The sequence below is a fragment of the Bipolaris oryzae genome (genome assembly GCF_000523455.1).
Source record: "Bipolaris oryzae ATCC 44560 unplaced genomic scaffold scaffold_25, whole genome shotgun sequence".
Taxonomy (NCBI): Eukaryota; Fungi; Ascomycota; class Dothideomycetes; order Pleosporales; family Pleosporaceae; genus Bipolaris; species Bipolaris oryzae.
In genome coordinates, this window is record NW_006911301.1 from 226,589 (window position 1) to 251,670 (window position 25,082).

Consider the following 25,082-nt stretch of genomic DNA (forward strand, 5'->3'; position numbering starts at 1 on the left):
ACAGTCAGCATTTGAGGTGCTCCGGAAGGACTCGCCACGTTCTGCAGCCCAAACCCAGTACAGGGAAGTCACTGGCACAGTCTAATGCTATGTTCCCAGTAGTTCCTTCGAACCTTTTAGGAAAATGGTATAGAAAGGCCCGATGTTGGTGCTGGAGAAAAGTCACTGAGAAGCTCGAACCCCACCTACGATCTAGGGGGCGACAAGGTGCATGAAAGCAAAGAGTAGCGGGCTCTTGTTGCAGCAACCCCGCCACTCCGGCTACAATGTGACCCATCACCGGGGATTCTAGCATCTCTTTATACCGCTTCTATTATATGGGTTATCCATGAAAATTCTTGGCCTAGTCCCGGGTAGATGCCACTCACGGTTGAATGAGCACAAAAAAGCGACCAGAGCTTTGCTTGGGCAGATGATCTGGAAAAGCTGTTTTTTCTTTAAGACCTTGTGCCATCAAACGAAGATTCTCACCGCAGGACAGCCGTTCAATACATTTTCCCCCCTGACATTCAAATGTTCAAACTGCTAGCTTGGTCGTTTTCAATAATCGATCTAGGGCCCAACTTCATCTATTCAGGCTATATTGGATGCTATACTCGCAACGAAAGCATGTGCTCAAAGACAAAGGGGCGCAATTAGAGTTGGATCATATGCTATCTGGCCCCGGCTGGACAAAATGAGGTAGGGACCTTGCTCACGCTTCCATGCCGTAAGCCCTTTCTGCGACCGCACTGAGCCTTCCACACACACAGACACATACAGCCCAAACGCCTCATCCGACCGTGCCGTCGGCATATAAGTTGATAATCATCACAGTAATACTCAAACTTGCCACTTAGTTATTCGGACATTAACTTGAGAGCCTGAATGCGGACCATCAAGTACCAACCAAAAAGGCTTCAAGGATTTCTTTTCAAGTGTTTTGAGTCCAAGAAAACTGCTCGATGCCGCACAAGTACGAGCAACCAGACTGACGGGCTAAGCTCATTACGTGTATGGAGTGTATGGAGAGCATGTGATCAACCTTGGATGCATGCAGATGCAAGACATCAATCACTTGCTCCCAACATTTGGGCATGCATATGCAGGTTAGCCAGACCTTTCGACATAATTCCTTCACAGCCAACACGGTAATGTCACCCTATCACGACACCCATAAGTATCTTTGTCGCTCGGGGGGCTATAACAGCTACCATCTCAATAGTTTAAGCCGTAATATCTCCCCGACAATGCATCGCCAAGCTTACTACGGGGTGGTGCAGCTACCCAGTGATAGCAACTTCCAGGATCCCATCATGCCTTGGACGCGCAAGAGCAATCGCAACCACCCCAGGCGTCTAATCATCGGTCTCTTTGATGTAACCTCGACGTGAACTGAAAGTGCTTCGTCCGCAAGCGTGTGTGCAACCCGTCCCACACCCAAGCCCCAAAATCATCAGCACTATCTACAGCGACAGACATTGGACAAATTAACAGATGGAGAAGAGCCTCGTATGTCTCACTTCCCAATGGCCAAAGGCACACAGAATGAAGCCTACTTGTACGGCGCAAGTTCATTCCCCGTCATGCTTCTCTAAGCGCCCATCTCGAGCGGCACAGCAAAACCTGGTCCCGATTCAGTCGACCAACGCCGGCTGCCCAGCCAAATCATTTCCCGACATCTGAATGGTTAGTGGTCGTGGCTTAGGAGCTAGAGACTCCCGTGCCGCAACAAGCGCCGGCGCGTAGCTGGTGAGGCGAGAATGACCACCGTTGCCTTGAAAACGACCGCTCTCTTGGAATTAGGGCCAAAATTCAGGTGAACAAAATATCAGTCGCAAGCTCTAAACTAGTTTGGAATAGTGGTCTGTGGCTTCTTTTTGAGGCCAACATCAAGCTAGAAAGGCAAACGCGTGAAAGCACTCTGTTGATCAAGAAACGTACACGTATTGGACAGATATACCCCCATTATGATCCTTGGTGCTTCGCCCACATCTTTGGACAATTAGCCATTCTAGCCCCGCAACTATGGATCTGAAGGCGTCTCACCCAAATATAGCAGGGCGAACCGGGACAGTCGTTGTGACCTGTCCCATTCACTGTCATAGTACCATAAATGCGCCTACTATGCCGAGAACCTCGCACTTGCTATCAGTCTGGTCAGAGATCCTAGCTCCCCACTACCTCAGTTCGTTTTGATCTTATAAATTGTATAAATTGCCTGAGATGTCTCAATACTTGTACAGTGCAGAGCCAATTATAATGACGACATGGTTGTTCAATATTACCAATACTACGTAGATCGCTCTGCAAACTGTTTTTCAGTATGAAAGACGTGCATAATTCATTACGCTATTGCCCACTAGATTCATGTACCATTTCCCTCAGCGCAAATATTTTCGTACGATGGATAAAGCGCCCAACAGAAGGGGATATGGTTCACTTGCTACGCTCTTCTTTGTCGCTTCACAAAGCATCGCGCTCTACCCGGTTTCTTGAGCATGTTAGTAAGAAAATATGATATGAAAGTTCATCATCGAACACTTACCAGTCTCAACGCCGGGCTGTCTTCCGTCCAGCCCCCCAGTAACCTTCTTCTTTAGTTTAGCCAGCCCAATTTTAGCTTCGTCCTTTGCGAACTTTGCATTCCGTGCCGGCTTCCATTGCATCAGTCCTCGATGCTTGCGCTCTTCTGCCCGTTTATTTTGTTGATTGTGATCCTTACTCGATGTTGTATCGTCCGTCTCGACAGTGCTGCTCGTTCGCGCCGTTGACTGTGACTGTCGTGGTAGATGATCATCTGTAGGCGATAAATCTGTCCTCGTTGACTTGATTTTCCCATTTGATTTACTGTCTTTCCCACCGTTGAATCCTGTTGCATCGCCGACAGCATCAGCATCTTGTACGCCGATGTCTGACGAAGATGAATCCTCGCAATAGTCATCGTCAGAATCGTCATTTGCTTCATTGTCTGATGGATGGTGACGATCATGTAGTGGTTCCTCAACGCCAGGCTCACGTCTCTTCTGCCGTCTGGTGTTCATGTATGCTTTAGGGTTGTCGCCAAAAGCGCCTGACCAGTCCTGCCCATCCTTCGCGAGCCACCTACGCTTTTCCTCCTCGCTCGCATTCTTGAGAATATCACGACCCGATGTCAATGATTGCTCATGTAGTTCCCTTACACGGTCTGGCAGCTCCTTCTCGACAATATGGGTTCGCACACCTTCTGTGACACAAGCTTCCCAGGTCTCATATGTTTCACGGGTGTCATTATCCGTCACAAATGCAGCGTGAGCCTTGTCCATTCCTGCCTTGAAACGACCACGAAACTGCAGACGCCCAACCTCTTGAAGGTCCTCAAGGCCTGGTTCTTTTTGGCAGTTTTCTTCGGTTATGTAATTTTGTGTGAGTCGAGCGGGAGCTGATGTCTTCCAGATTGGGATATTGATATCGACATCCTCGTTGTCGATGAAATGTTGAAGCCAGATTACTGCGTAGGCATCTGGCTTACGATGATTGGCAATATGGAACTCGAAGACGACTGGTGACCTGTACCGATGCTTGACGGGCAGTCGAACAGCATGTTTCCTGTTCTCCTCTTCGAGATCCCAATAATATCCATCGCCCTCCTCAAGCTTGTGGGCAGCAGTGCGGTTGATCTTGCCAGTACTGCCACCAGTTCGCATGCGAAGTTTCGGAGGATGGGCATAGCCTACAGCCAGTATACGTTGAGATCGAAACTCAAAAGTACCGACATCCCAGCCAAGCATCTGAGGAGGCAGACGAGTCTCAATGCTGCGAAATAGAAGTGCGATACGTATGCGACCAAACCCGATGCCTCCGTCAAGAGGGTACCACCGTGTGACTTGGGAAGATGTCTCAAGGATATCTGGAATGGTGTAAGTAATCCCGAAGACGGTCTCTCATCGCTTTATGAAATGGAAAGGTACGTACCCGACAACTTCAATGGGACTACGCCAAGGATAGGGTCATGTTCTCTGTGCCGCTGGTCTCTCACAGTGACAGTGATGATAGCTGATCGCCAGTCACGCACAAACCGTTCGGTTCCCGCGTTGAAGATTGGCTGAGACGTGACTGCTTTAGTACGTGTCCGATATACCAACTCATCATTGAAGAGAATTGTACAGTAGCTGCTAGGAAGGTCTTCACCAGTCTCCTTTTTGCCCTCTCCATATGGCTTCGCAGGCTCATACTCACGGCCTTTGGGATTGGAACTTCCCTTTACGTTCTCTAGTTCGAGGTTGACAATCTGCTGTACGACTACGCTGCATATACCGCTGGGCCACAGCGGATCAGGCGGAGTGTGCATAACAGCATCGTCAGTTTCGGAGTTGATTACACCCTTATCGTCCTGCAGCGCAGGGTCGTCCCTCAGCTCATCGGGAAGAGCCTTATTCTTACCATCCGTCCGCAACTCTTTCCTAAACTTAGGCTTGCTGAAATAACCAATTTCCCAGTGCAACTCTCCCGGCATGTCGCTACCAGGCTCCATGCCTGCCAACTTGGAAGTTTGCGGGTACATTTTACCAGGATGCTGAATCATTTTCTGCATAGAGATCTCCACCTTTCCAACAATATCGTCGGCAGTGTGCCGGTCGGAATCCCAGAGCTCAACACTCAAGTTTTCGTTCGCTTTGATCAGTTCAGGGCCAACAAGAATGGCCGCCGTTTCCTCCCATATGGGGTTGAGGTCGTCTGTGATGACCCGAGTGCAGTACATTGGCTTGCCATATTTGGAGAAGGCAATCGTAATGTATGGATCGCTGCCGCCATGCTTTGATCCGCGTCGGTCTTGCTTGCTCAAACCGACGGCACGATGAATGCGAATCCACAGAACACCAAGCGCCTCAGTGTCCTTCTGAACGGAGTCGCCTTGAAGAATGGCGCGCATATCAATGGACATGGATTTGGGGGCGACATACACTGCCTTTGTTAGCATCTTTCAGATGAGCCATGCGTTGCGGAAATGTACATACTACTTGCTGCCGCTTTGATGGCGTAGTTGACAAAGTTGCTGATCAACGGAAGGTTCAGAATGTTGACTCCCTTCTCTATCATGGGGATACAGCCTGCCGTCACTTGCGGCGTACCCATCAACGTGAACGTCAGGGTTTTGAGGAATGGAGGCTCGGGTGTCATGTTTAAGCGTAAGCGCACTGTGCCAACGAGGCCCTGCAACTCGACAAATATAGGTAGAGGAACACCAAAGAGGCCCTTAATACCCAAGTAAAAGACCAGCTGCATATGCATGTTGCGGGCCCTGTCAGAAACTCGCTTGCCGCTGGGACTGGCGTGATATGCAAACGAGACCTCTAAGTTGTAGTAATCGCCACCTTCTTCATCTGCTGCTGCCTCTTGTGGGTCTTTCTTCCTTTTGTTCTCTTCGTGAATGGATGCCTTCATATCACCCATGTGTGAGTCTGGCAGTGCTCGCAAGCTCAGGATGCGCAGTGGGTTGCTGCCTTGGTTGATTTCAGCAACACGAACATTTTCAATAACTCCGGGAACCGAAGCTTGCATGACATCCTCCAGCATGTCGGCAACACCCGAAAACATTTCAGGGTTGATAAGACCCCAGGCAATACTGAGAAACGTGTTCATCCATTCGACTGACTCTGGAAGCAAGTTCAGTGATGCCTAGGTGGTCGGTGATTAGTAAATGCTAAGCAGGCATCATTTCCAAGGGAACCTACCATTTGGCCACGGACTTGCTCGCTGTCCCACTCTACCTCTCTTCCACTGCGGATGACTTCCTTCATCCAAAGATAGACAGCCGATGCTAAGCACACGGCTAGAGGAACAAGGCCTTTTAGCGCGCCACCAAAGATCTTGCCGACCACAACCGTTCCTACGAGTATTCCTGCGCAGAGGACATTGGCGCGGGCCTCAAGGGCCTTGAACATTGGCTCATAACTGACTGAGGGTGTAGGGTGAAAGAGGACGTTTGTCTTTTCGCCGTGGATGGGCACGTCGGTTGTGGTTCCTTGGGCAACTGGGTCTGGGGGTGCAGTGACATCCTGGTTGTGCTTGTAGTCCTGGAGCGATTGCGAGGGACTTGTCTTGATGGGCTGAATGTTGTCAGTTGAGAAGTTGGGGGAAAATAAGGTGTGTTTGTTCCCTACCGTCTCCTTGTTCAGGTTCGCATTGGGGACGACGATATGGGGGTTTTCAACCTCGTTGATCATGTCCTTGCTGACGTCGGCGATGATAACTTCCCTGCCAGTGGTTGGATCTGTGACTCGCTTCTCGGTGCCCTTGAGCTGTTTCTCTGGTAGTTTGCTCTCTGTTGCGGGCGGCCCCTGCTTCTGGGTAGCCTCTTGGTCGATTCTTTTGTCACGGGCTCTCTTGTCCTTGTCTAAGTTTTCGACGAATTGCTTGACGGTGGGGATGGGGTTGTGCCCCGAGTAGTGGCCGCCCGGGGCATGCTGCTGCTGCTGTTGTTGTTGTTGCTGCTGCTGCTGCTGGTACTGCGACTCCATTGTCAAATCGGAGTCCCTATGAGTGACGGCCCAGGTCTACAAGAGGGACATGCGTGAGGGTTGCAAGGGTCAATGGGCATATATCGAGCAGAGGTCGAGCATGCGGCTAGCGGCCATGTCCGGCTGAAGGATTGAAAGCAGGGAATCATCAGATCAATGACCAGGCGCGCGCGGGGCGGAAGGCTGGCAGGCATGTTCATGACGTAGTAGGCAGGCACCACTTGCTCCTGGAGAAGGTGCAGCCCGGTTACCAGAAGCACACGACGCGCCCATTGTGTAGCCTTGGCTTCTGTTTGTGGCGCGACCAGAAGGGGGCAGCATGTCCACTGTGGCTGTATTGCTGGCACTTGGCTGTGCACCATCCATACCTGTGGGCGCATGCATAATGTATGTGTGGTATGTACAACACAGTACACACACACACGCACACAAGCTAGAAACGAGAATGCGGGTGCGGGCATTCACATTGTCGTCGGCGCATCATGATCCTCGTACTTCTCCTCCTACCTTGGTGCTACCATGTTCCGATGACGTCGACGCGCATCACCTTACTTGGCCAATCAGCACTCCGCGGGGCCGGCCAACCCCCGGCCAACTCCTCCCTCTCCCCCGGCTTGAGACGACTTGACTCGACTCTCTGACTACTGTACGTACCATTGTTTGATTTGGACATACGAGCCACCCGCACCGAGTTTCTGCCATACTAGTCTACGTGTGTGCGGATACACGACATTGGGCACGCACCAGGATATGTCGGGCTGGTTCACTCTCTTCACGAATTGCCGCTACATTCTCAATGGCAAGCTCGTCGAAGACCACCTTGTCATCTCTGACGAGACGGGGCTTATCCTCAGGAGGGAAGGCTACATTGGTGGCGAGGCAATCGACTTGGAAGATGCCATCATCGCCCCAGGCTTTCTAGAGCTGCACACAAATGGTGCCAATGGCTTCCACTTCACGCATTTTGAAGACAAAACAAGCTATGACAACAAGATTGACCATCTGGCGAGGTACTATGCAACACAGGGCGTGACTGGATTCTGGGCAACACTACCTACCATACAGGCTGACGAGTTTCAAAAGGCACGTCTCGTGTCCACGTCTGGGTTGCATACCGACAAACTGACTTGCATGTTGGCAGATTCTCCCATCGCTCACCCCGCGAGACATAGCCTCATCAGCTTCGCTTCTGGGTGCCCACACAGAAGGGCCCTATCTACACCCTTCCAAGAAAGGCGCACATAACAGCTCTCTCTTTCACCCTTGTGCCGTCCCTCCAGCGACTGTCTACGGATCTGCACATCTTCAATCTGCGGTTAGACTCGTCACAATCGCTCCAGAGTTACCCGATTCGGCAGCCCTCATCAAATCGTTAACGTCCCAGGGTATCAGAGTCGCAATGGGCCATTCCACTGCGACCTACGAACAAGGCCTAGCTGGACTCGGTGCAGGGGCAAGCGGACTGACTCATACGCTGAATGCCATGCCGAGCTGGGCATCCAGAGCCCCAGGTCTGGCCGGGCTAGTCTCCCTGCCAGAAACAGCAAAGGTTGCACCTCCATGGTACACAATCATCGCAGATGGGGAGCATCTCCATCCCAACACAGTATCTCTACTTCACCGTTCGAGCCCCAAGCGTTCGATTGTCATTACTGACAGTATTGAGCTTGCTTCTCTCAAGGATGGAACCTACCCTGGCCACTCACAGATCCCCTTTGAACAGGTCAAGAGTGGCACACGGGCTACGATAGCCGGAACCGACACCCTGATTGGAGGGTGCATCCCACTCCAGCAGAGTGTGAGAAACCTGATGGATTGGTCTGGGTGTGGCATTGCTGAAGCGGTGGGCACAGTCACTGAGAATGTGGCGGCCTTTATGGGCATAGACGGGAAAGGTGGGAGGGGCATACTGCAAGAAGGTAGGAGAGCTGACTTGACCGTGTTGAGTGAGAAAGGCGAAGTGCTTCAGACGTGGGTGGCTGGACACAAAGTGTGGGATAGGGAAGAAGCCCTAAGTGCTCACGAAGAGGATGGCGAGGCGAGGAGCTGATCTATTCATCGTGGGCATAGCATATTGCCCTGGCGCATGAGGACAAAGCTGATGGAAAGTAGATAGGACACGCGAGCGGCAGTATATTTGACACCTTGTTCAACTAAGACTTCCGCATAGTTCGTTGACAGTTGCTTGTATCGCCACATTCGAGCCGCTAATTCAGGTAAAATCCAAAGCAGTAGATACCGGACGACAGGTTGATCTCACGCGCATATGTCCAAGTCAGTGAAGATCTGGGTGCCTTGCGGGCAGGCCATCCATGAAGCTGAGATGCCCTCGGCGTGCGCGTTGGTGAAAGAAGGCCCATAAGCTGCCGTTTGCAGATTTTGTGCGCACGCGTCGCTTAGTCATGCGCGCTAACGTGGCGCTAACAAGTCCTTGCAAGTCCTCAACTTTCCCTGTACCTCTGCCATGGAAACTCTTGACAAGACCGAATGGGACGTGCTTATTGTAGGCACCGGCCTACAGCAGTCTCTTCTTGCTCTGTATGTGCCTTGTCTCGTAGCGCTAGGGGGTTGCTATCTGACTGACGCAGCACTTGAAGAGCTTTGTCACGCTCGGACAAGAAGATTCTCCATGTCGACGAAGATGACTTTTACGGCGGTACCGAAGCTGCCTTTAGTTTACAGGAAGCTGAGGACTGGGCGCAGCGGTTGAAGCAAGGTAAGGATGAAAGCCATCACTAAAGCACGCTGTCGCTAAATCTCCAAAGCACCAACAGATGCTCCCTTCTCCCATATCACAATCACCAAGCCCGAACCCAGCCCGGACAACTTAGCTCCAAATCTTTCGGTTTCAAGAGCATATAACCTATGTTTGAGTTCCCAGATAGTGTATGCTCGCTCCTCTCTTCTGGGATACCTCGTCTCGTCAAGGGTCTATCGTCAGCTTGAGTTTCTTGCTGTCGGCAGCTGGTGGGTGTACTCTAGAGGCGCACAGAGCGAAGGTTCTGTAGCTCCAGAAACCACATCTTCACATGGAAGACTGTTGAAGGTTCCAAACGGTCGCGAAGATGTCTTCCAGGACCACCAATTGGACTTTAAGGCGAAGCGCGCGTTGATGAAATTCTTGCGTTTTATTGGCGATTACGAAGAGCAGACCGACGTCTGGGAAGAGTTCGGACAGCAGCCATTTGCGGTGTTTCTTAGGGAACAATTCAAGATTCCAGCAAATTTGCAGGCGCCATTAATGGCCCTCACGCTATCAACAACGCACTCGTCCCAGACGATGACGGAGACTGCCCTGCCGCGAATTGCGAGGCATCTGCGATCAATTGGTGTGTTTGGACCTGGCTTCGGGGCTGTTGTGCCGAAATGGGGCGGTTTGTCGGAAATCAGTCAGGTGTCCTGTCGAGCATGTGCGGTTGGAGGTGGAGTTTACGTGCTTGGAAAAGGCGTTGCTCCACCCATGGAGGGTGCTGCGGAGGTTGACAGCAAGGGCACCAGACTTCGTCTGAAAGATGGCGAAGAGATTGTTGCACAGTGGGTTGTAGGAGGAAGCACCTCAACCAATGCCGAGGCTACGTGCTGCAGATCGATCAGCATTGTCTCGTCTTCGTTGCTGAGCCTGTTCCCTCCAATTGCGGAAGAGGCACCAACACCGGCGACGGCTGTGGTTGTTTTTCCATCTGGCTCGTTGATGGCGGGTTCGGAAGCTGAAGAGCTTCCACCCGTTCATGTCTATGTGCATTCCAGCGACACGGGCGAATGTCCTACTGGCCAGTGTAAGTGTCTTCCCCTTCCTCCTTCTCTCTCTATTTGCTTCTATGATGAACAAACTTTCAAATCTTATCTACATTGTCTGAATACCACTGAAGACAATACCTCTGACAAACTGACACAACGGCACTCTACCTACCATAACAATGTGCGGATCATCGTGGCCATTATACGGCTGACTGTCAACTAGGTGTACTTTATGCTCTAGTATCTCTAGGGGGGTCAAAGGGCTTTGCTTTGCTCGATCAGGCAGTTGATTCACTTCTCTCTACCTTGGACATCACACCGGCACCTAGGGTACTCTGGTCAGCCAAGTACCAACAGCAGCCGTCGTCTGGATCCAATGTCCGCCCCTGTGAGTCAGAGAAGATACTTTGCTTCCCGCCGCCGCCCGTGGAGCTTGCTTTCGATGACGGGATCCTCGACAACGTCAAGAGCGTGTGGGAGAAGGTGATGGGTCAGGAAGGAGGCGAATTTTTGGTTTTCCAGGACAGGGAGACGTATACGGATGATGATTGAGGGACAGTCTATAGTACGACGAAATGATCACGAAAGACACGAGTAGAACATGGAACACCACCGGGCGAATGCAATTATGACTGGCCACGATGTCGTGGCAGATGTTGTTCGTGGTATTTTGATGCATTTGCTCATTCGTGAATGTATTTTTTAAGGCTCCTCAGACGCTCCATGGCCCTCTCGAGAACATCGTCATTTTTGCAGACTGCGAAACGCAACCAGTCCTCCACAATATAGGCATTTTCCGGAGTAAAGAATTCGGTCGGGGGGATGGCGGCGACACCCACCTCCTTGATGAGAAACCAACTGAGCTGAAAGTCCCTAGGGCGTTCTGCGACGTGTGGTGGAAATTGGTAGTCTTGGGGTAGTTTGACTTTTGACATGTTGACAAGGACAAAGTAGCCGCCCTCGGGGTCTGAGTAGGGCAGGTTGAGCTCGTCAAAGACGGCGGTGAACTTGTCCATTTTGGCCTTCATCTCCTTCTTGGAATCGTCCCAGAAGTTGTGAGCATCGGCCTGCTCGAAGCCAACAGCCGTGGCTTCTTGCAAGGGGGAGACACTGCTGTAGCAGATGCGAGTATGGGCGGCACTGACGTACTTGATGAGATGCTCGGGACCGATGAGCCATCCTACTCTCCATCCCGTGGCGTAGAAATTCTTGCCTCCTGACCCGACGGTAAGGGTGAGTTTGGCGATTTCGGGAGAAAGGGTGGCGATGCGGGTGAAGGGGACGTAGTACAAGCGGTCATAGACTTCGTCCGAGAGGATGAGGATGTTGTGCTTGACGCATAAGTCGCCAATTGCTTGCAGCTCTGCGCGGGAAAAAACCTTGCCAATGGGATTGTGAGGAGAGTTGAGGACTATCATGCGGGTGCGCGGGGTGATGGCGGCCTCGAGCTGGTTCATGTCAATGGTCCACTCTGCTGCCGAGGTGGTCTTTGTGGCGCCCTCCTTGGGTGGGCGCATGGGGACGTAGACAACTTTTCCGCCGGGCATCTCGATGTTGCTGATGTACTGGTCGAAGAAGGGCTCGAAGACGATGACCTCGTCGCCTTGCTCGAGGAAGGCCATGAAGGCGCTGAGCATGCCCTCATTGGCGCCAGTGGTGATTGTCACCTCGGTGTCTGGGTTGAGGTCGCGGCCGAAGAAGGGCGAGTATGCGTGGGCAATGGCCTTTTTAAGGCGCGGGCGGCCCTTGGTGGGCGAGTACTGGTTGCAGTCGACCTGGTCAAGGGCGGCTTTGGCGGCGTCGAGGACGAAGGTGGGAGGGTTGTAGCCAAAGAAGCCCTGGCCCATGTTGACAATGGGCTGGACGGGCGAGGCGGCGGCAGCCTCATTGACAATGGACCAGACGTCCTGGCGCTGCCCCGCGACCCTGGTGGCGGGTTTGAAGGGGTCGGCGCGGCAGGGTGTGGCCGACATGGCTCTGCGCGGAGAGGGGGAGGAGATGATGGGGGCGATGGGGGCGATGGGGGCAGTGGTGATGGTGGTCGTGGTGGTCGTGGCTAGACTGCGAATGCTTCGGTCGAGGGCACGTCTGGCAATTGCTGCTCGCATGGCCGTCGGTGGTGGGCGGTGGTGGGATTGCGTGCTCAGGGCGGTCCGTCGTCATCGAGGGGCAGGCACAGAGTCGGGGCCGAGGTGCAGCCGATGTCGCATATCGCGTCCGCCCAAAAAAACCCGCCCGTCGCGTGCACCCGTGACGAGCCAGGCCGCCTCGATTCGACCATGGTCGACTGCCCCATCTGCTCCCACGCCGTCCACGACGCCCGCATCAACCAGCACATTGACAGCGGCTGCCAGGACTTTATCATTGACCCGGCCACGTCCACCCAGGGCCCGTCCAAGGCCCACAACTTCTTCACCCACGCCATTCGCTCCACACCGACGCCCGCCACGACGACGACAAGCACAAGCACAACATGTTCAACGTCAGCATCAACACCAACAACTACCGCTGCGGTAGTACAACGCCTCCAACGCCCACCTACACCGCCGCTACGCATCAAACGTTCCTTCACACAGTCGGCCGACCGGCTGCACCCCGATGGCGACGCCCACTCACCCTCGTCGGCCCCCAAGCGCGCCCGCAAGCTCAAGGCACTCGAGGATGCCATGCCGCTGGCTGAGCGCATGCGCCCCACATCTCTCGATCATGTCTACGGTCAGCAGCTTGTCGCGCCAGGAGGCGTGTTGCGTGCCATGGTAGATGAAGGCCGCCTGCCCTCCATGGTCCTCTGGGGCCGTCCCGGCACGGGCAAGACCACCATCGCACGCCTCATTGCAACCTCGTCGGGCGCCCGCTTCGTCGAGATCAACAGCACAAGCACAAAGCTCGAACAAGTCCGCTCCATCTTTTCCGAGGCCTTCAGTGACCTGCAGCTGACGGGCCGCAAGACCATTGTCTTCTGCGACGAGCTGCACCGCTTCTCCCGCACCCAGCAGGACGCCTTCCTTGGCCCTGTCGAGTCTGGCACCATTACTCTCATCGCCGCCACTACTGAGAACCCGTCCTTTAAGATCATCTCCGCCCTGCTGTCCAGGTGCCGCACTTTTACCCTCGACGACCTCGCAGACGGCCATCTGCTCCACATCCTCGAGCGTGCAATGGCGGCCGAGCAATGCACCTCGCCCTTGCTTGACACGCCCATGCTGCAATCGTTTGCTAGCTTCTCAGATGGTGACGCCCGAACGGCCCTCAACCTCCTCGACCTCGCCATGAGCCTTGCCAAACAGCCCAACATGACAAAGGAAAAGATCCAACAGAGCCTCACAAAGACGCTCGTATACGATCGCGCCGGCGACCAGCACTACGACAGCATATCCGCCCTGCACAAGTCCGTTCGAGGCTCTGATGCCGACGCCGCACTCTATTACCTGGCCCGCATGCTCGAGTCTGGCGAAGACCCGCGCTACATTGCTCGCCGCCTCATCGTCGTTGCCTCGGAAGACGTAGGTTTGGCGGACAACACTATGTTGTCCCTCGCGACTGCCACATACTCTGCCTGTGAAAAGATTGGCATGCCAGAGTGCCGCATCAACCTTGCCCACGCCGTGACTGCCTTGTCGCTTGCGCCAAAGTCAACACGTGTCTATCGTGCCATGAACAACGCAATGGACGCACTCAAGGAACCCGGCGTCGCTGCACTGCCCATACCCCATCATATTCGCAATGCGCCAACCAGGTTGATGAAGGACTTGGGATACGGCGAGGGCTACAAGTACAACCCACACTATCTTGACGGCAAGGTGAAGCAAGACTATCTGCCCGAAGCTCTCAGAGGGCGCTCCTTTTTGGAAGATGCCGACCTAGGGACAAAGGTTGACCCGGATCTGATTGACGATGACGAGTTGATTCCGGAGATAGATTAAGCAGCTTGCAGTAGCATCTGGTCAGTTTTGGTCTCTTGTTTACCAGATATGCTCAACGATACCCATTTTGTAGTGCGTTCATCTATTTTTTCTTCTTCTCTAAATCTTGCCCATCTCAGCCTTGCCTCGCTCTTTGGGTTTCCAAATCCTTCGCTTAGACAAATGGCTGTATGTCAAAAACTCATGCTTTGATTGCAACCTCTGCTGCCTTGACGTGTTCCGCTGTCGTGCGCCCTAATCCCTCTGAGGCGTAAAAGTCCATGGGATAGAGGTTTCTCCGCACTTTCTCTCCTGATGCGCGCTGGCCTCCATCTTCATCCAGCCACGGCGCTTCTCTTACTCTTAGAGCTACAAGCGCCTCGTACGGGCTCAGCAACGGTCTAGGAAAAGCATACCCCCAATCGATACTGAGTCTAGGACATGCAATCTGCACCCACGCCTCCACGTCGCCCATCATGGCCAGCTTTCCAGGGAAGATTTCAGACATGAGTAGACTAACGCATTTGACATTCTGCTTGGATAGCTCGTTTTCAATCAATGTCAATGTGTGCGGGTTGCCTTGTCGGCCTAGCGAACCCAAGATAATGCCCCAAGTGCGCGCTTTCCGAGCCGTCACGATGGCGCTGCGCCGGAGACTGTACAGAGACTCGTGCTCGTAAACTTCATGCGTCAGCCGTCGTGAGTATGGATCATATCGGTATGCTGGTAATTGGGGGTTGGCAATCATGGCGCTTTCGAGGTGGAACCGTCCGTCGCCGAGGTATAGTATCAGGTCCGGCACTTGCTGTTCCCTGCCTCTGCCGTCGAGCTCCCCTGCCTTCATGGCCATGGAAGGCGATGTGCATCCAAGGATTTCCCCCTTGGACAAGGGTGCAATTTGCGGCACAAACGGGTTGTATCCCTCCTTCTGCAGTATAGGCACAATACCGTGGATGGTTGCGTTGAACTGGATGGTTCCGACTAGTGCAATTGTCTTGCCCACAGCAAAGTTGTCGGTAATCGTGTTGATCAGGTGCTGGGTATCGATGGTGATGGAGACGAAGATGTACAGCGTCGCAATCTTGGTCACAGCGACCGGTATCAGGCAGCTATGCGCATAGTGTATCAGAAGGTCGCATCCGAGCGCGCGTGCTGTGTAGTCGTCTATGCAACAAGCCCCGTACGTGACATCGCCCATGATCAATGTGCTTGTGCCTGGACAAAAGCGCGTGAGGATATCGGATATGGTAGTTGCAAACAGCAGCAGCCCCTCGGGAAATTGCAGGGCAATCGACTTGGCCCCCGATGTTCGTATTCGGTGTATACATTTGTGGATTTCAAAGTTGTAATTTGGTGGCAATAGCGCAATGGCATCGTTGATCTCGTTGTCGTGAATGATATCGTCGGGTATGGCGTTTAGAGCACGAGCAGTTCGTCGAGGCTGGGCAACTAATACAATGTCAGCCTCTATATTTTGATTTTGTAATATTTTCCCTAAGATTTAGGTCAACGCCGGGTGCGTGCGGGCTCCTCACACCTTGTATCGCGCTTGAGTCCTCAATGTTGGCGTTGGGATCCACTGGCTGCCCGCTTGTCTTTTCTGCCGTCTTTCTGCCCACAAAGCGACGTTTTGGTTGTTTTGGCACAGACAGTGACTCCTCCGCTATGCCTTGATCCACATCTGGACCAAGGTTGGTTGCTGCCCGGTCGTCTTCCATCGTTTTCTCACTGCTTGCGTGACTGCAAAAGTCGTGGGCGAGGCGCGAGGGTGGTGCAGGTGGGATGCCGTGGCGGGGCTGATGGTTTTGAGACCCACACCATATACTACTGTACTTGCATAGGGCTGAAGCACATACACGCGCTATCCTGTATGACTGTCACTTCACGATCACCACGCGGAGTACGAATACAACAGTCGTGTTCTTCTTGATCGTTATTATAAATTACATACAGGTTTTGCTTGCTATTGCCCCGAGATGCAATGCTCATCAGACATTCACTTTGCCACCAAGCCAGAACCCGCCAATCCACAGGAGACCCCAGATGGGCTGGTAGAAAGCCCTGATCACAGCTGGCCCTGGACAGACGCCTGATAGACCCCACCCAATACCAAATGCGACAGCACCCATTAGAAACCTCTTATCAATATCCTGAACTGTTTTCGTCGGCAACGCGAATCGTTCGGCAAATGACGGCGGCTTCTTGAAGTCTCTGACCTGATTTTCAATCAGGTTCGGTAGCACCCCGAATATCATGACCAAGGCAAGGGATGGATCCCAGTGTTGCAAGACCGGAAAAGATAGGAATGCGGAAACTTTTGCCGGTTGTGCCATCTGTGATATCTGGAGGCCAAGGGCAAACAAAAGACCAGAGAAAAATTGCGTTGTGTTGCGTGCGGCATTGGGCAATTCATCAGCTTGTTGCTTGGTGCCATCATCGGAGCCGGTGGCCAAAGCAACGAGATGAGGTATCGTTCGTGCCGCCATGATAATGGACCCTGCTAGCACCAAAAGAGATACGGCCTCCTCCGACGATGGGTATATAGGCGTGTAGCACGGCACATCGCTTGCACATACTGAAGTGGAGAGTGTCGGGTTGGCCAGATGGTGAGTGATCATGGCAGTAGGGAAGAATAAGGCAACCGCAGTTGCAGAACGTCCGCTCAACCTAGAAAGACCACAAAGCATGTGTCCAGAAGTACAGCCGTTGGCCATCTAATCAGCAATGTCAGTTTCTTGAAAAGTGTGTCGAGACAAAGACCGATCACCTTCGTTCCCCACCCGATCAACGCGCCCACTGCAGCTGTCGCCATAGCAGCCTTGGGGCCCAACTGCACCACGGGATAAACAGTCATTAACTGTGGCCCTAGAGCTTTCAAAGGAACATAGCTAGCTGCCATGCCAGTGAAAAAAGCAGCCTGCTCCTTGGTAGGCGCTGAAAGAAGCTGGCGCAGGTACCCGCTCACTCCCAATATGTTTCCATTCTGGTAGAGAAGATTGCTGGTTGCTTGATGTAGCAGCAACGCTCCAACAGTCGTCTCAACCGGCGTGAACATCCTTTTTGTCTTTCGCATCCACACTTCCTTGGCTTGGCGTACACTCTCGTTGGTATCTCCTTACAATCTGGAATTCGACAAAATGAACTCAGGGGAACACAGCCGAGAGCAATGTGCTACTTGTATGTACATGCTCATCTTACATTTCTGACACTTTGCGTGCCCATCGCAATAGGCCACTGTTCTTGTAGTCGGCGACTACATCGCGCCAAATGGGGAATAAACCGGCATGTGGCTTTTACGATAATGAACCGCCTCCTGAAGGCGGACCGGCAGCGCTCGGCAGGAGAAACTCACAAGCTGTATAGCGTAGACCCTGACTACAATCTCCATATTGCAGGGCAATTTGATGCGGATACAGACATAGGTTGGGCGGCTGTTCTACAGCGGGCTGCATTGTATAATGTCTGTGTTGTGGGTGCGCATCGTGGTACTAGGGGCTGACTAGACAGCCCCCACGTCGCCGACGTCGCTGCTATGCCACCGACTATCACCCGCAAGTCCGTACTAAAATGACCGAGCACCTTACCCACCGTAAGCGAAACAAGTCACGGTGAGCCTTGTGCACGTAGCTTCGGTGTCTTTGCAACCTCTGTATCAAAATAGGACCCCGAAGTTAACAATGTAGAAAACTAATTAGCTATTTTAGATAGGGAATCATGTTCTCTTCTTAATAACTCGCAAGAAATCCTAATATATAGTGGTATTTAAGATAGTAGAATAGAAATTTTAGCCTATCTAGGATTCTTAATTTATATAAGCAATTAATAGAAAGCAGTATTATAGGCATAAGACCTAATATAAAGTACTATTTATAAGGCATTATCGGTTGTATATATAAAGAGATACACTAAAGATATACTCTTATAAAGTATTTTCAATCTAGCGTCTATTCGAGGACAATATTTATATATTAGTAGACTTACTAACAACTAAACTTTTGATAGATTATATTATATTTAATTTATTCAATATATAATCTTAAGAATTTTAATTTAATAGCGTGGTAAATAGTTGATGGTACGTAGGAATTATATCATCTTTGCTAATACTAGTCTGAAGTTAGTATTTCTTCGCTGACTTTGAATCTCTCTAAAAGCTCTTTAACTTAGTAATGTAGCTTTTTTTATTTAACTCTAATAGTACTAGCGCTAGAAGTAAGATAAAAACATCTTTATATAAGAGTTATACTTGCTACTTTAATATAAATTCTCTTAGAGAGTTATATAATTTTATATACATTAGTTATATCGTTTGGGAATATAATATATAATACTATAAACTTATATTAGACCTACAAATCATGCTAAGTCTTATCTATTCTAGAATCTTAAACAATTTATTATAATTTGTTGAAGTTACGAAGGTCGCTACCTATTTACTCTCCTACTGCTTGATATCTTTCTTTGTAGTCCACTTATCTAGTTTAAACTACTTATCACCTAATCAAAATATAAAATATAAATCTAATAAGAAATATTATTATCTAAGAGTATATATACTATAACAACTATGTTAAGTGGGTGGTGTAAAGTACTGATAAGACTGTTCTAAGATGATAATGCTTACTCGTCTATATGTGCAATGATCATGTAAAAGTGTATAGATCGTGGCTGTATATAGTACTTATACTGCGCTGCGACGATAAGACAGTAAATAACTCGTCGCTCGGCCCGCGAAAGACGAAGACACATTTTGCTAACGGCTCCCTTCCCGACATAATACCTGATTTCAAGGACTGCGCGGCCTTTGCTCGCAGTAGGAATCTGCTTATTGAAGTCATGATCTGGCCCACCCCGTATAAGGAGATAAAGTCCTGTCTGTAAGAACATATACTTTGATATTGTTAGGAGTTGCCTTGCGCAGATGGAGTTTAGCTGTCTGAATGGGGAGTAGAGGGATAGTATGTATGGCCGGAGGGATCTAGATAATGATAGGTCAACGTGTAATTTTCCGGTGGCGTTTGTCACGTTGAATGCGAATAGTAGTGGCAAGGCGTTGGGGTGCAGATGCAGTGTGCGGTGGCTGTTGCTAGAGTGGTCGCTGCTATGGTGTTGGCTTGAGATGGAAGAGACGACGTTGTGTTCCCCTGGTAGTCAGGTAAGAGAAAGGCATGAGCGGGGGTTTAGCATTGTTCTGGCGTTGCAACGAATATCATCATCTAACCTTTGCTTTCACAAAAGCTACCTCTCACACACTAAACTCTAACCTATTCCCCACAAAGTCTCGTGCAAAGAACCTCGTCGGGTACTCAATGCCCTCCGTCCCACTGTTCTTCGCACCAGGCTTGTCAGCCATTAATGGCGCGCTCTCGCCTTTCCTCTCAAAATGCTCCCATACCCTCGTTTGTAGTTCGTTCAGCGCTTCTACGCTGCCAACCCGGAAACAGGGATGGCGTGAGGAGTGGTGAGCAAAGTCCTCGGGCTTGCCAACCGCTACGTGCACTTGCTGGCCTGAGGTGCCGATATCGAACCATGCGAGTGTTTCACGCTGGAGATGGGGTACGGGGCGTGGTGTGAGGCCGAGGGTTTGAGAGTAGAATTCGTTGGCGAGGTGGAGGGTCGAGGGCGGTACCACGAGATTGATGTGGTGGATGCCTGTTATCATGTTGGGCGAAGATGTGAGGTGAGTTTGTTGGGTGGTATGAGGACTTGACGCTGCATCGTGGGGTGAATGCTGATTGCGGGGTCAAGACGTCGAGGCGGGCGCGGGTCCCACGGGCTATTGGTGGTGGCTTATCAGAGACGACGTTTAGCCTAAGCCACACGCAACCTCTCACCTGAAGAACACTCAGTCTTGCATGTTAGCGACAAGATGGTTGCTTAGATGCAGCATACACTCAGCCTCTTACGTCCTTCAAGGCCAAACATGTGCTGTTATGGTTTCACTGGTCTGACCTGCGTTCCCCGCACTGTAGGTCGCCAGTGTTGCCTATATACTTTGATTTTAAGTGCAGTCAGACGGTCTGTTTCTGCTCAAACGAAACATTTAGTTATCACATTCTAGATGGCAACGCAAATGTCATTTACCACACTGCCCGACACATGCGACCCCTTTCTGTCGAGTGCAGACCACCTCTGCGATGACTGCAGCAGCCTGGGGCACGAGATTAGGCAGCTTTGTGAGGTGGAGGACTACTCTATCTCGAGACCCCGAGATTCGGTGGAGAGGAACAGCTCGAGTTGTGCATTCTGCGAGATGATAGCCTCCGATCCTGGGCTGAAGTCTGGCACAGGAGACTTCATCATCCACAATAAGAGACATAGGAGTGAGAGTGGTTCTCGCCCAGCCGACGGTATCGAAAGACTGACAGTCGAGCGTGAGAGCCGACTGTGTCTTAGATTGGCTATTTTTACCACTGAATGTGAGGAATTGTTCCAGTGTATAATTGGAAAAGACGGGGGCTGATTGTTGACACAGGCAGCGTACCCGCCATGGCCAAACATGTCTCGGGCAGATGCATCAAGGCCGCTTCGAATCTTGATCAAGCAAGGCATTGGTTGAACGACTGCCTTCGCAACCATGACCACGGTTCGAGTAGAGCTGCTACCCATCCGTCTAGGCTTTTGGCAGTAGGTACTGCAGATGGGTCGGAGCAGATCAGAATTGTGGACAACTTGGATTCTAATGCAAGGTATCTAGCAGTCAGCTATCGTTGGGGCGGCATGAACAGCTTGCTTGCTACTGCCAAGATGTCTGAGCTATTCCGCACGTCGATCGCTTGGGATAAACTCCCCAGAACGTTCCAAGACGCTATACAGATCGCACGTGAGTTACGCATCGGCTATGTTTGGATTGACTCTCTGTGCATCACCCAAGACGACCCAGACGACTGGGAGATTGAGTCTGCTAAGATGGCAGATATCTATAATGGCGCTTTATTAACTATCATGGCCGCCTCTGCGTCAGACAGCCAGGGCGGGTTCTTTCGAGATCGTGCCACAGTCAAGGAGATAGTAGCTTTACCATACACTGATACAAGTTGGTCCACGAAGTTTAGTGTTTTTGCTGGAAGAAACCTCGCAGGCTATGAGGATATCGTAGTCAGTGGTCCACTGTTTGGTCGTGGCTGGGTCTTTCAAGAGCGACTGATGTCAAAGAGGAAGTTAATATTCGGCCAAGACGAGACCTATTGGGAGTGCAACAGCTTAATCCAATCTGAGTCGAGTATTCGACGTCGGGACAAGTTTGCAAATATGAACAGGCAGGACAATGATGCTTTCCGGACCTTTTCTGATCTCTCCTACAAACCAGATGAAACTTGGGGCAAAACATCGCCGACAAACTTGTGGCACAATGTAGTCGTGGAGTATTCCCGATGCTCCTTGATCTACGAAACAGACAGGCTTCCTGCCCTCAGCGGACTTGCAAGGACTTTTGCACAACGATTCGGCGGCACCTATGTAGCAGGATTTTGGCTAGACCAGATACCTCAATCAATGTCATGGTACAAACCCTCTCACATGTCGAAAAAAAGCTGTAACCAAGTTTACTGCGCCCCATCATGGTCCTGGGCATCAAGAATTGGCGGAATCAATTTCCGTACAGATTGGGGCATCAACGAGCTGGAGGTAGTGAGTACAGACATAAAACTTGGTGGTCGGGACCCATACGGCAGGGTGTGCCCCGGTAGTAGCATATGCCTTCGAGGTAGGTTGCGCAGTGGAAGACTGGTCGCAAGAGAAGACGAGTATACAGCGTGGTTGGAAACTAAACACGGACGACTCAGAAGAAGAGGGTTTCTCGATCGGAATGATGAAGATTTGCCCCTCGAAGTCAGCTTCCTAGAAGTCTCACCTGGTTTCGGTAAGACGCACGCGTGGTCGCATTGCCTCTTACTGCACAGAACAGCGACAGAAAATCACTTTCGGAGGGTGGGTTTAGCTGATCTTGATGAAGTCAGTCAAGCCGAAGACTACCTATTCCATGGCCTAGAGAAGCAGGTCGTCACAATATTGTAACTTCAACGATGCTAGACTAAGGCACAATTAATCTAATCAATTCAGAGTGTATAATGTACCTTGATAGGTAATGAACGTGATGGGATATGACTAAATGTGGCGGAAATCTCACTTTTGGGAGACATGGTGTATGAATTCGCGGAGGAGAAGGGGTATAAGAAACTGAGGAGTATATTGTTGATGAACTTGGTTCACACTCAATATACGCTCGTTTCAGCTAACCAAATAAGCCGAAGCGAACTGATCAAAGCTCTTTACCATTCCCATATTCAAGCGTCAGGGTACCAATGTCAACATTTTCAATCGTCCGAGCCTATATGTTCAGCTCACTACTAAGCCCAGTCTCGATCATGCTTCACTCACGTTGACCGCCATTACATCATAATTCTCATATATACTGTTAAAATCGATCAACAAGCTTGTGCCACACTGGCGGCGGAACCAGTGGTCTTTCTTCTTGATGTGGAACTGATACTTATGCACTTGGTTCTTCGAATCTCCATGGAAGACAACATCGGAGCGATTCGGGTAAACCAAGAGATGGCCATGGACAACACAGATGGAGCAGTTACATTGCATGACTGTGTTGTCTACCAGATGCGAAGACAGTGTCATAGTAAAACTCACTTCCCCACATCTAAGCAAGTAGTCAGTACAGGTGCGCAGGGGAACTTCAGATACCACGTATGAATGGATTGTCTACGACAACCTGCGCGCCTTGTACTTGTCCGGAGGATTGTGAGCTTCGATGACCGAAGCTCACACCATAACGTTCAGATACGGTGTTAAGAAGAATGACAGCTTGACTTACTAGCATTTGCAACGGTATGCTTAAGGTGATCTGTTGGCACTTTCTTCCGACATCTTAGCGGCAAAAAATCACGTCAAGGCGTAGGTGCGACTTAGTTCGTCAAGGACGGCGTTGCCTTAATGGCGTTGTTATGGAGGAAGTCGTGCAGCAGAACAACATTTTGTGTTCAGATGAACATTCCCCCATTATCTAGACCTGGCCGTATGTAGTGTTGTTTCCCGAAAGGCGCCTGTGCAGATAACCTAAGCCTTAGACTAGTGTATGTAAGCCTACTGACAGAGAGCGCACCTGAGCGCCCAATTAGGCAAACAACGGCACCCGGAAGGCAAATGAATTCTGACAGGGGCCTTGAGCTCAAGTTGTCACCAAGATTGCGCGATTACCTGCCACCCTGCATTCACTCACTATAGCTAGTGTCTTCAGTATACGATCAGGATCTAAAGTTAAGTCGATCCAGACGTTGCGTATTACACTATTTATCCTTGCGAAACAGAGATCCTTCGCAATCGTAAAGTGGCTACTGTGTGTAGTCAGTGTGTGCAATAGTTCAGCCAATACAACACTATCTACCTAACTAGAATCTCTATATATAATTTTAATTGTTTAATTTCTCTATTATCTTAATAGCTATTAAGAAGGAATTTATAATCATTTATTTTAAGAATATAAAAAGTAAGCTTTTATACTAAATAGTTATATGATAGATTAGTAGTAAAGTAATATATTAACGCGCTAGAAATAAAATAAAATATATTAATAATGAGTGGGTATAAAAATATAAAGTAGTCACTCTACTATAAAAGTCTAAATATTATATAGAGTCTACATCACTAATACTTCTCTAGTTTAATATAGGTTAAGGTAATTTAGATAAGGGTTAGCGTTGTGTAAGTTATAAAGTAATTCATTATAGAAAAGAGTTATAGATATAACGAATATCTAATAATACTTATCTATTTATTAGACTAATATATAGCTATTTTATAGAAAAAATCATAGTAATAAGAAAATATAATTTAAGTTAACTATAGTAAAAGTAATAATAATATCTATATATTCTTTTTATAGTAGTAAAAAGAAAGAGGTAGATTTTGGATTAGATTACTAAGATTTAGATTTAGTTAGGTTAGGTAGTAATTACGTAAGACCTAACCTCTATCTTTATTTAACTCTTAGTAACCTAATCTCTATCTCTATTTAACTCTTAGTAATCTGTATCTCTATATTTATCTATCTCTTAATAATCTTTATCTCTAACTCTATCTAGATAAAATACTATAAGTTTAATAAATATAGAGATTAGGTTTTATATAAATTAGAATATTTTTCTCTAACGTATTTTATATATAAGCGGCATACCTAAGTAATTAGTCTACGCTCCACTAACACGCTTACTTTCAGATAATATTATATGCTTTTATTATCTTTAATAATTTATTATACTATACTAAATTACTACTTGGAACTATTACTATTATAAGTACTATCTATTTTAACTAGCGTGTTTTATAAGCGAGTCGGCTAACTAAGCGAGTTGGCTACTTTACTTTAACGCATTAATATTCATACTATAATATATAATAACTTAATAATACGTCTCTTCAACTTTATATTATAAATAATATCTTTAAATTACTCTTTTTAATATCTAATTAAAATATATTTAAAGCTAAAGACGTGCTACCTCTATCTATAATATACCTTAAACTACTCTTTAAGACTAATATACTAGAAAGCGCCCCTAATATACCTATAAAACGAACTTAAAGTAGCTTAATAAGCTAAAAAACAAAGCTATAGTTAAGTATATTCTTAAGAAGTTTAGATAAAAATTTAAATCTATAAATTTATTATTTAAGTTATAACTTATAAGCTATTATATAAGTATAGAAGGAACTCTATTAAAAAAACTAGATTAATAAGTTTATTAAGTATACTTTTAAATTTTAAATATACTAGAGCTATTCTTATTATTACTAGTAGACTATTTATAAAGATCTAGTAGCTTTATAGTAGTAGTTTAATCTAATTAAAATATTAATATTAAAGTAAAGAATTATAAATAATCATATTTATAACTTTAATAAGACTAGCTTTTTAATAGATAAGATTTTATAATAGTTAACGTGTTTCACC

General features: G+C 49.1%; 11 protein-coding genes across 11 annotated transcripts; 5 read left to right on the top strand and 6 right to left on the bottom strand.

Annotated features, from left to right (window-relative positions):
• Positions 1–2,462: 2,462 nt before the first annotated feature.
• On the bottom strand, positions 2,463–6,479 carry COCMIDRAFT_2889 (uncharacterized protein; the record flags this gene model as incomplete). The annotated part of the gene is made up of 6 exons (XM_007687019.1): positions 2,463–2,473; positions 2,528–3,868; positions 3,934–4,923; positions 4,977–5,637; positions 5,694–6,068; positions 6,123–6,479. 6 exons carry the CDS (start codon positions 6,477–6,479, stop codon positions 2,463–2,465), a joined length of 3,735 nt encoding a protein of 1,244 aa, XP_007685209.1.
• A 750-nt stretch (positions 6,480–7,229) lies between these two features.
• Positions 7,230–8,529, top strand: COCMIDRAFT_34325 (carbohydrate esterase family 9 protein; the record flags this gene model as incomplete). Its single annotated transcript, XM_007687041.1, has 2 exons — positions 7,230–7,562; positions 7,621–8,529. The coding sequence occupies 2 exons, from the start codon at positions 7,230–7,232 to the stop codon at positions 8,527–8,529; spliced, it is 1,242 nt and encodes a 413-aa protein (XP_007685231.1).
• Positions 8,530–8,943: 414 nt separating this feature from the next.
• COCMIDRAFT_87991 (uncharacterized protein) lies at positions 8,944–10,769 on the top strand (the record flags this gene model as incomplete). The annotated part of the gene is made up of 4 exons (XM_007687089.1): positions 8,944–9,017; positions 9,077–9,195; positions 9,245–10,255; positions 10,441–10,769. 4 exons carry the CDS (start codon positions 8,944–8,946, stop codon positions 10,767–10,769), a joined length of 1,533 nt encoding a protein of 510 aa, XP_007685279.1.
• A 131-nt stretch (positions 10,770–10,900) lies between these two features.
• COCMIDRAFT_87908 (uncharacterized protein) lies at positions 10,901–12,190 on the bottom strand (the record flags this gene model as incomplete). The annotated part of the gene is made up of 1 exon (XM_007687090.1): positions 10,901–12,190. One exon carries the CDS (start codon positions 12,188–12,190, stop codon positions 10,901–10,903), a length of 1,290 nt encoding a protein of 429 aa, XP_007685280.1.
• Positions 12,191–12,496: 306 nt separating this feature from the next.
• Positions 12,497–14,140, top strand: COCMIDRAFT_87925 (uncharacterized protein; the record flags this gene model as incomplete). Its single annotated transcript, XM_007687091.1, has 1 exon — positions 12,497–14,140. One exon carries the CDS (start codon positions 12,497–12,499, stop codon positions 14,138–14,140), a length of 1,644 nt encoding a protein of 547 aa, XP_007685281.1.
• Positions 14,141–14,321: 181 nt separating this feature from the next.
• COCMIDRAFT_2894 (uncharacterized protein) lies at positions 14,322–15,837 on the bottom strand (the record flags this gene model as incomplete). Its single annotated transcript, XM_007687020.1, has 2 exons — positions 14,322–15,568; positions 15,657–15,837. 2 exons carry the CDS (start codon positions 15,835–15,837, stop codon positions 14,322–14,324), a joined length of 1,428 nt encoding a protein of 475 aa, XP_007685210.1.
• A 270-nt stretch (positions 15,838–16,107) lies between these two features.
• COCMIDRAFT_87808 (uncharacterized protein) lies at positions 16,108–17,174 on the bottom strand (the record flags this gene model as incomplete). Its single annotated transcript, XM_007687092.1, has 2 exons — positions 16,108–16,833; positions 16,887–17,174. The coding sequence occupies 2 exons, from the start codon at positions 17,172–17,174 to the stop codon at positions 16,108–16,110; spliced, it is 1,014 nt and encodes a 337-aa protein (XP_007685282.1).
• A 1,568-nt stretch (positions 17,175–18,742) lies between these two features.
• Positions 18,743–19,000, top strand: COCMIDRAFT_87907 (uncharacterized protein; the record flags this gene model as incomplete). The annotated part of the gene is made up of 1 exon (XM_007687093.1): positions 18,743–19,000. A coding segment is annotated over one exon (258 nt), but the record flags the coding sequence as incomplete, so codon positions are not given.
• Positions 19,001–19,364: 364 nt separating this feature from the next.
• Positions 19,365–19,781, bottom strand: COCMIDRAFT_87838 (uncharacterized protein; the record flags this gene model as incomplete). Its single annotated transcript, XM_007687094.1, has 1 exon — positions 19,365–19,781. The coding sequence occupies one exon, from the start codon at positions 19,779–19,781 to the stop codon at positions 19,365–19,367; it is 417 nt and encodes a 138-aa protein (XP_007685284.1).
• Positions 19,782–20,308: 527 nt separating this feature from the next.
• Positions 20,309–20,620, bottom strand: COCMIDRAFT_87827 (uncharacterized protein; the record flags this gene model as incomplete). Its single annotated transcript, XM_007687095.1, has 1 exon — positions 20,309–20,620. The coding sequence occupies one exon, from the start codon at positions 20,618–20,620 to the stop codon at positions 20,309–20,311; it is 312 nt and encodes a 103-aa protein (XP_007685285.1).
• A 30-nt stretch (positions 20,621–20,650) lies between these two features.
• COCMIDRAFT_44502 (uncharacterized protein) lies at positions 20,651–21,694 on the top strand (the record flags this gene model as incomplete). The annotated part of the gene is made up of 1 exon (XM_007687042.1): positions 20,651–21,694. A coding segment is annotated over one exon (1,044 nt), but the record flags the coding sequence as incomplete, so codon positions are not given.
• Between the last annotated feature and the right edge of the window lie 3,388 nt (positions 21,695–25,082).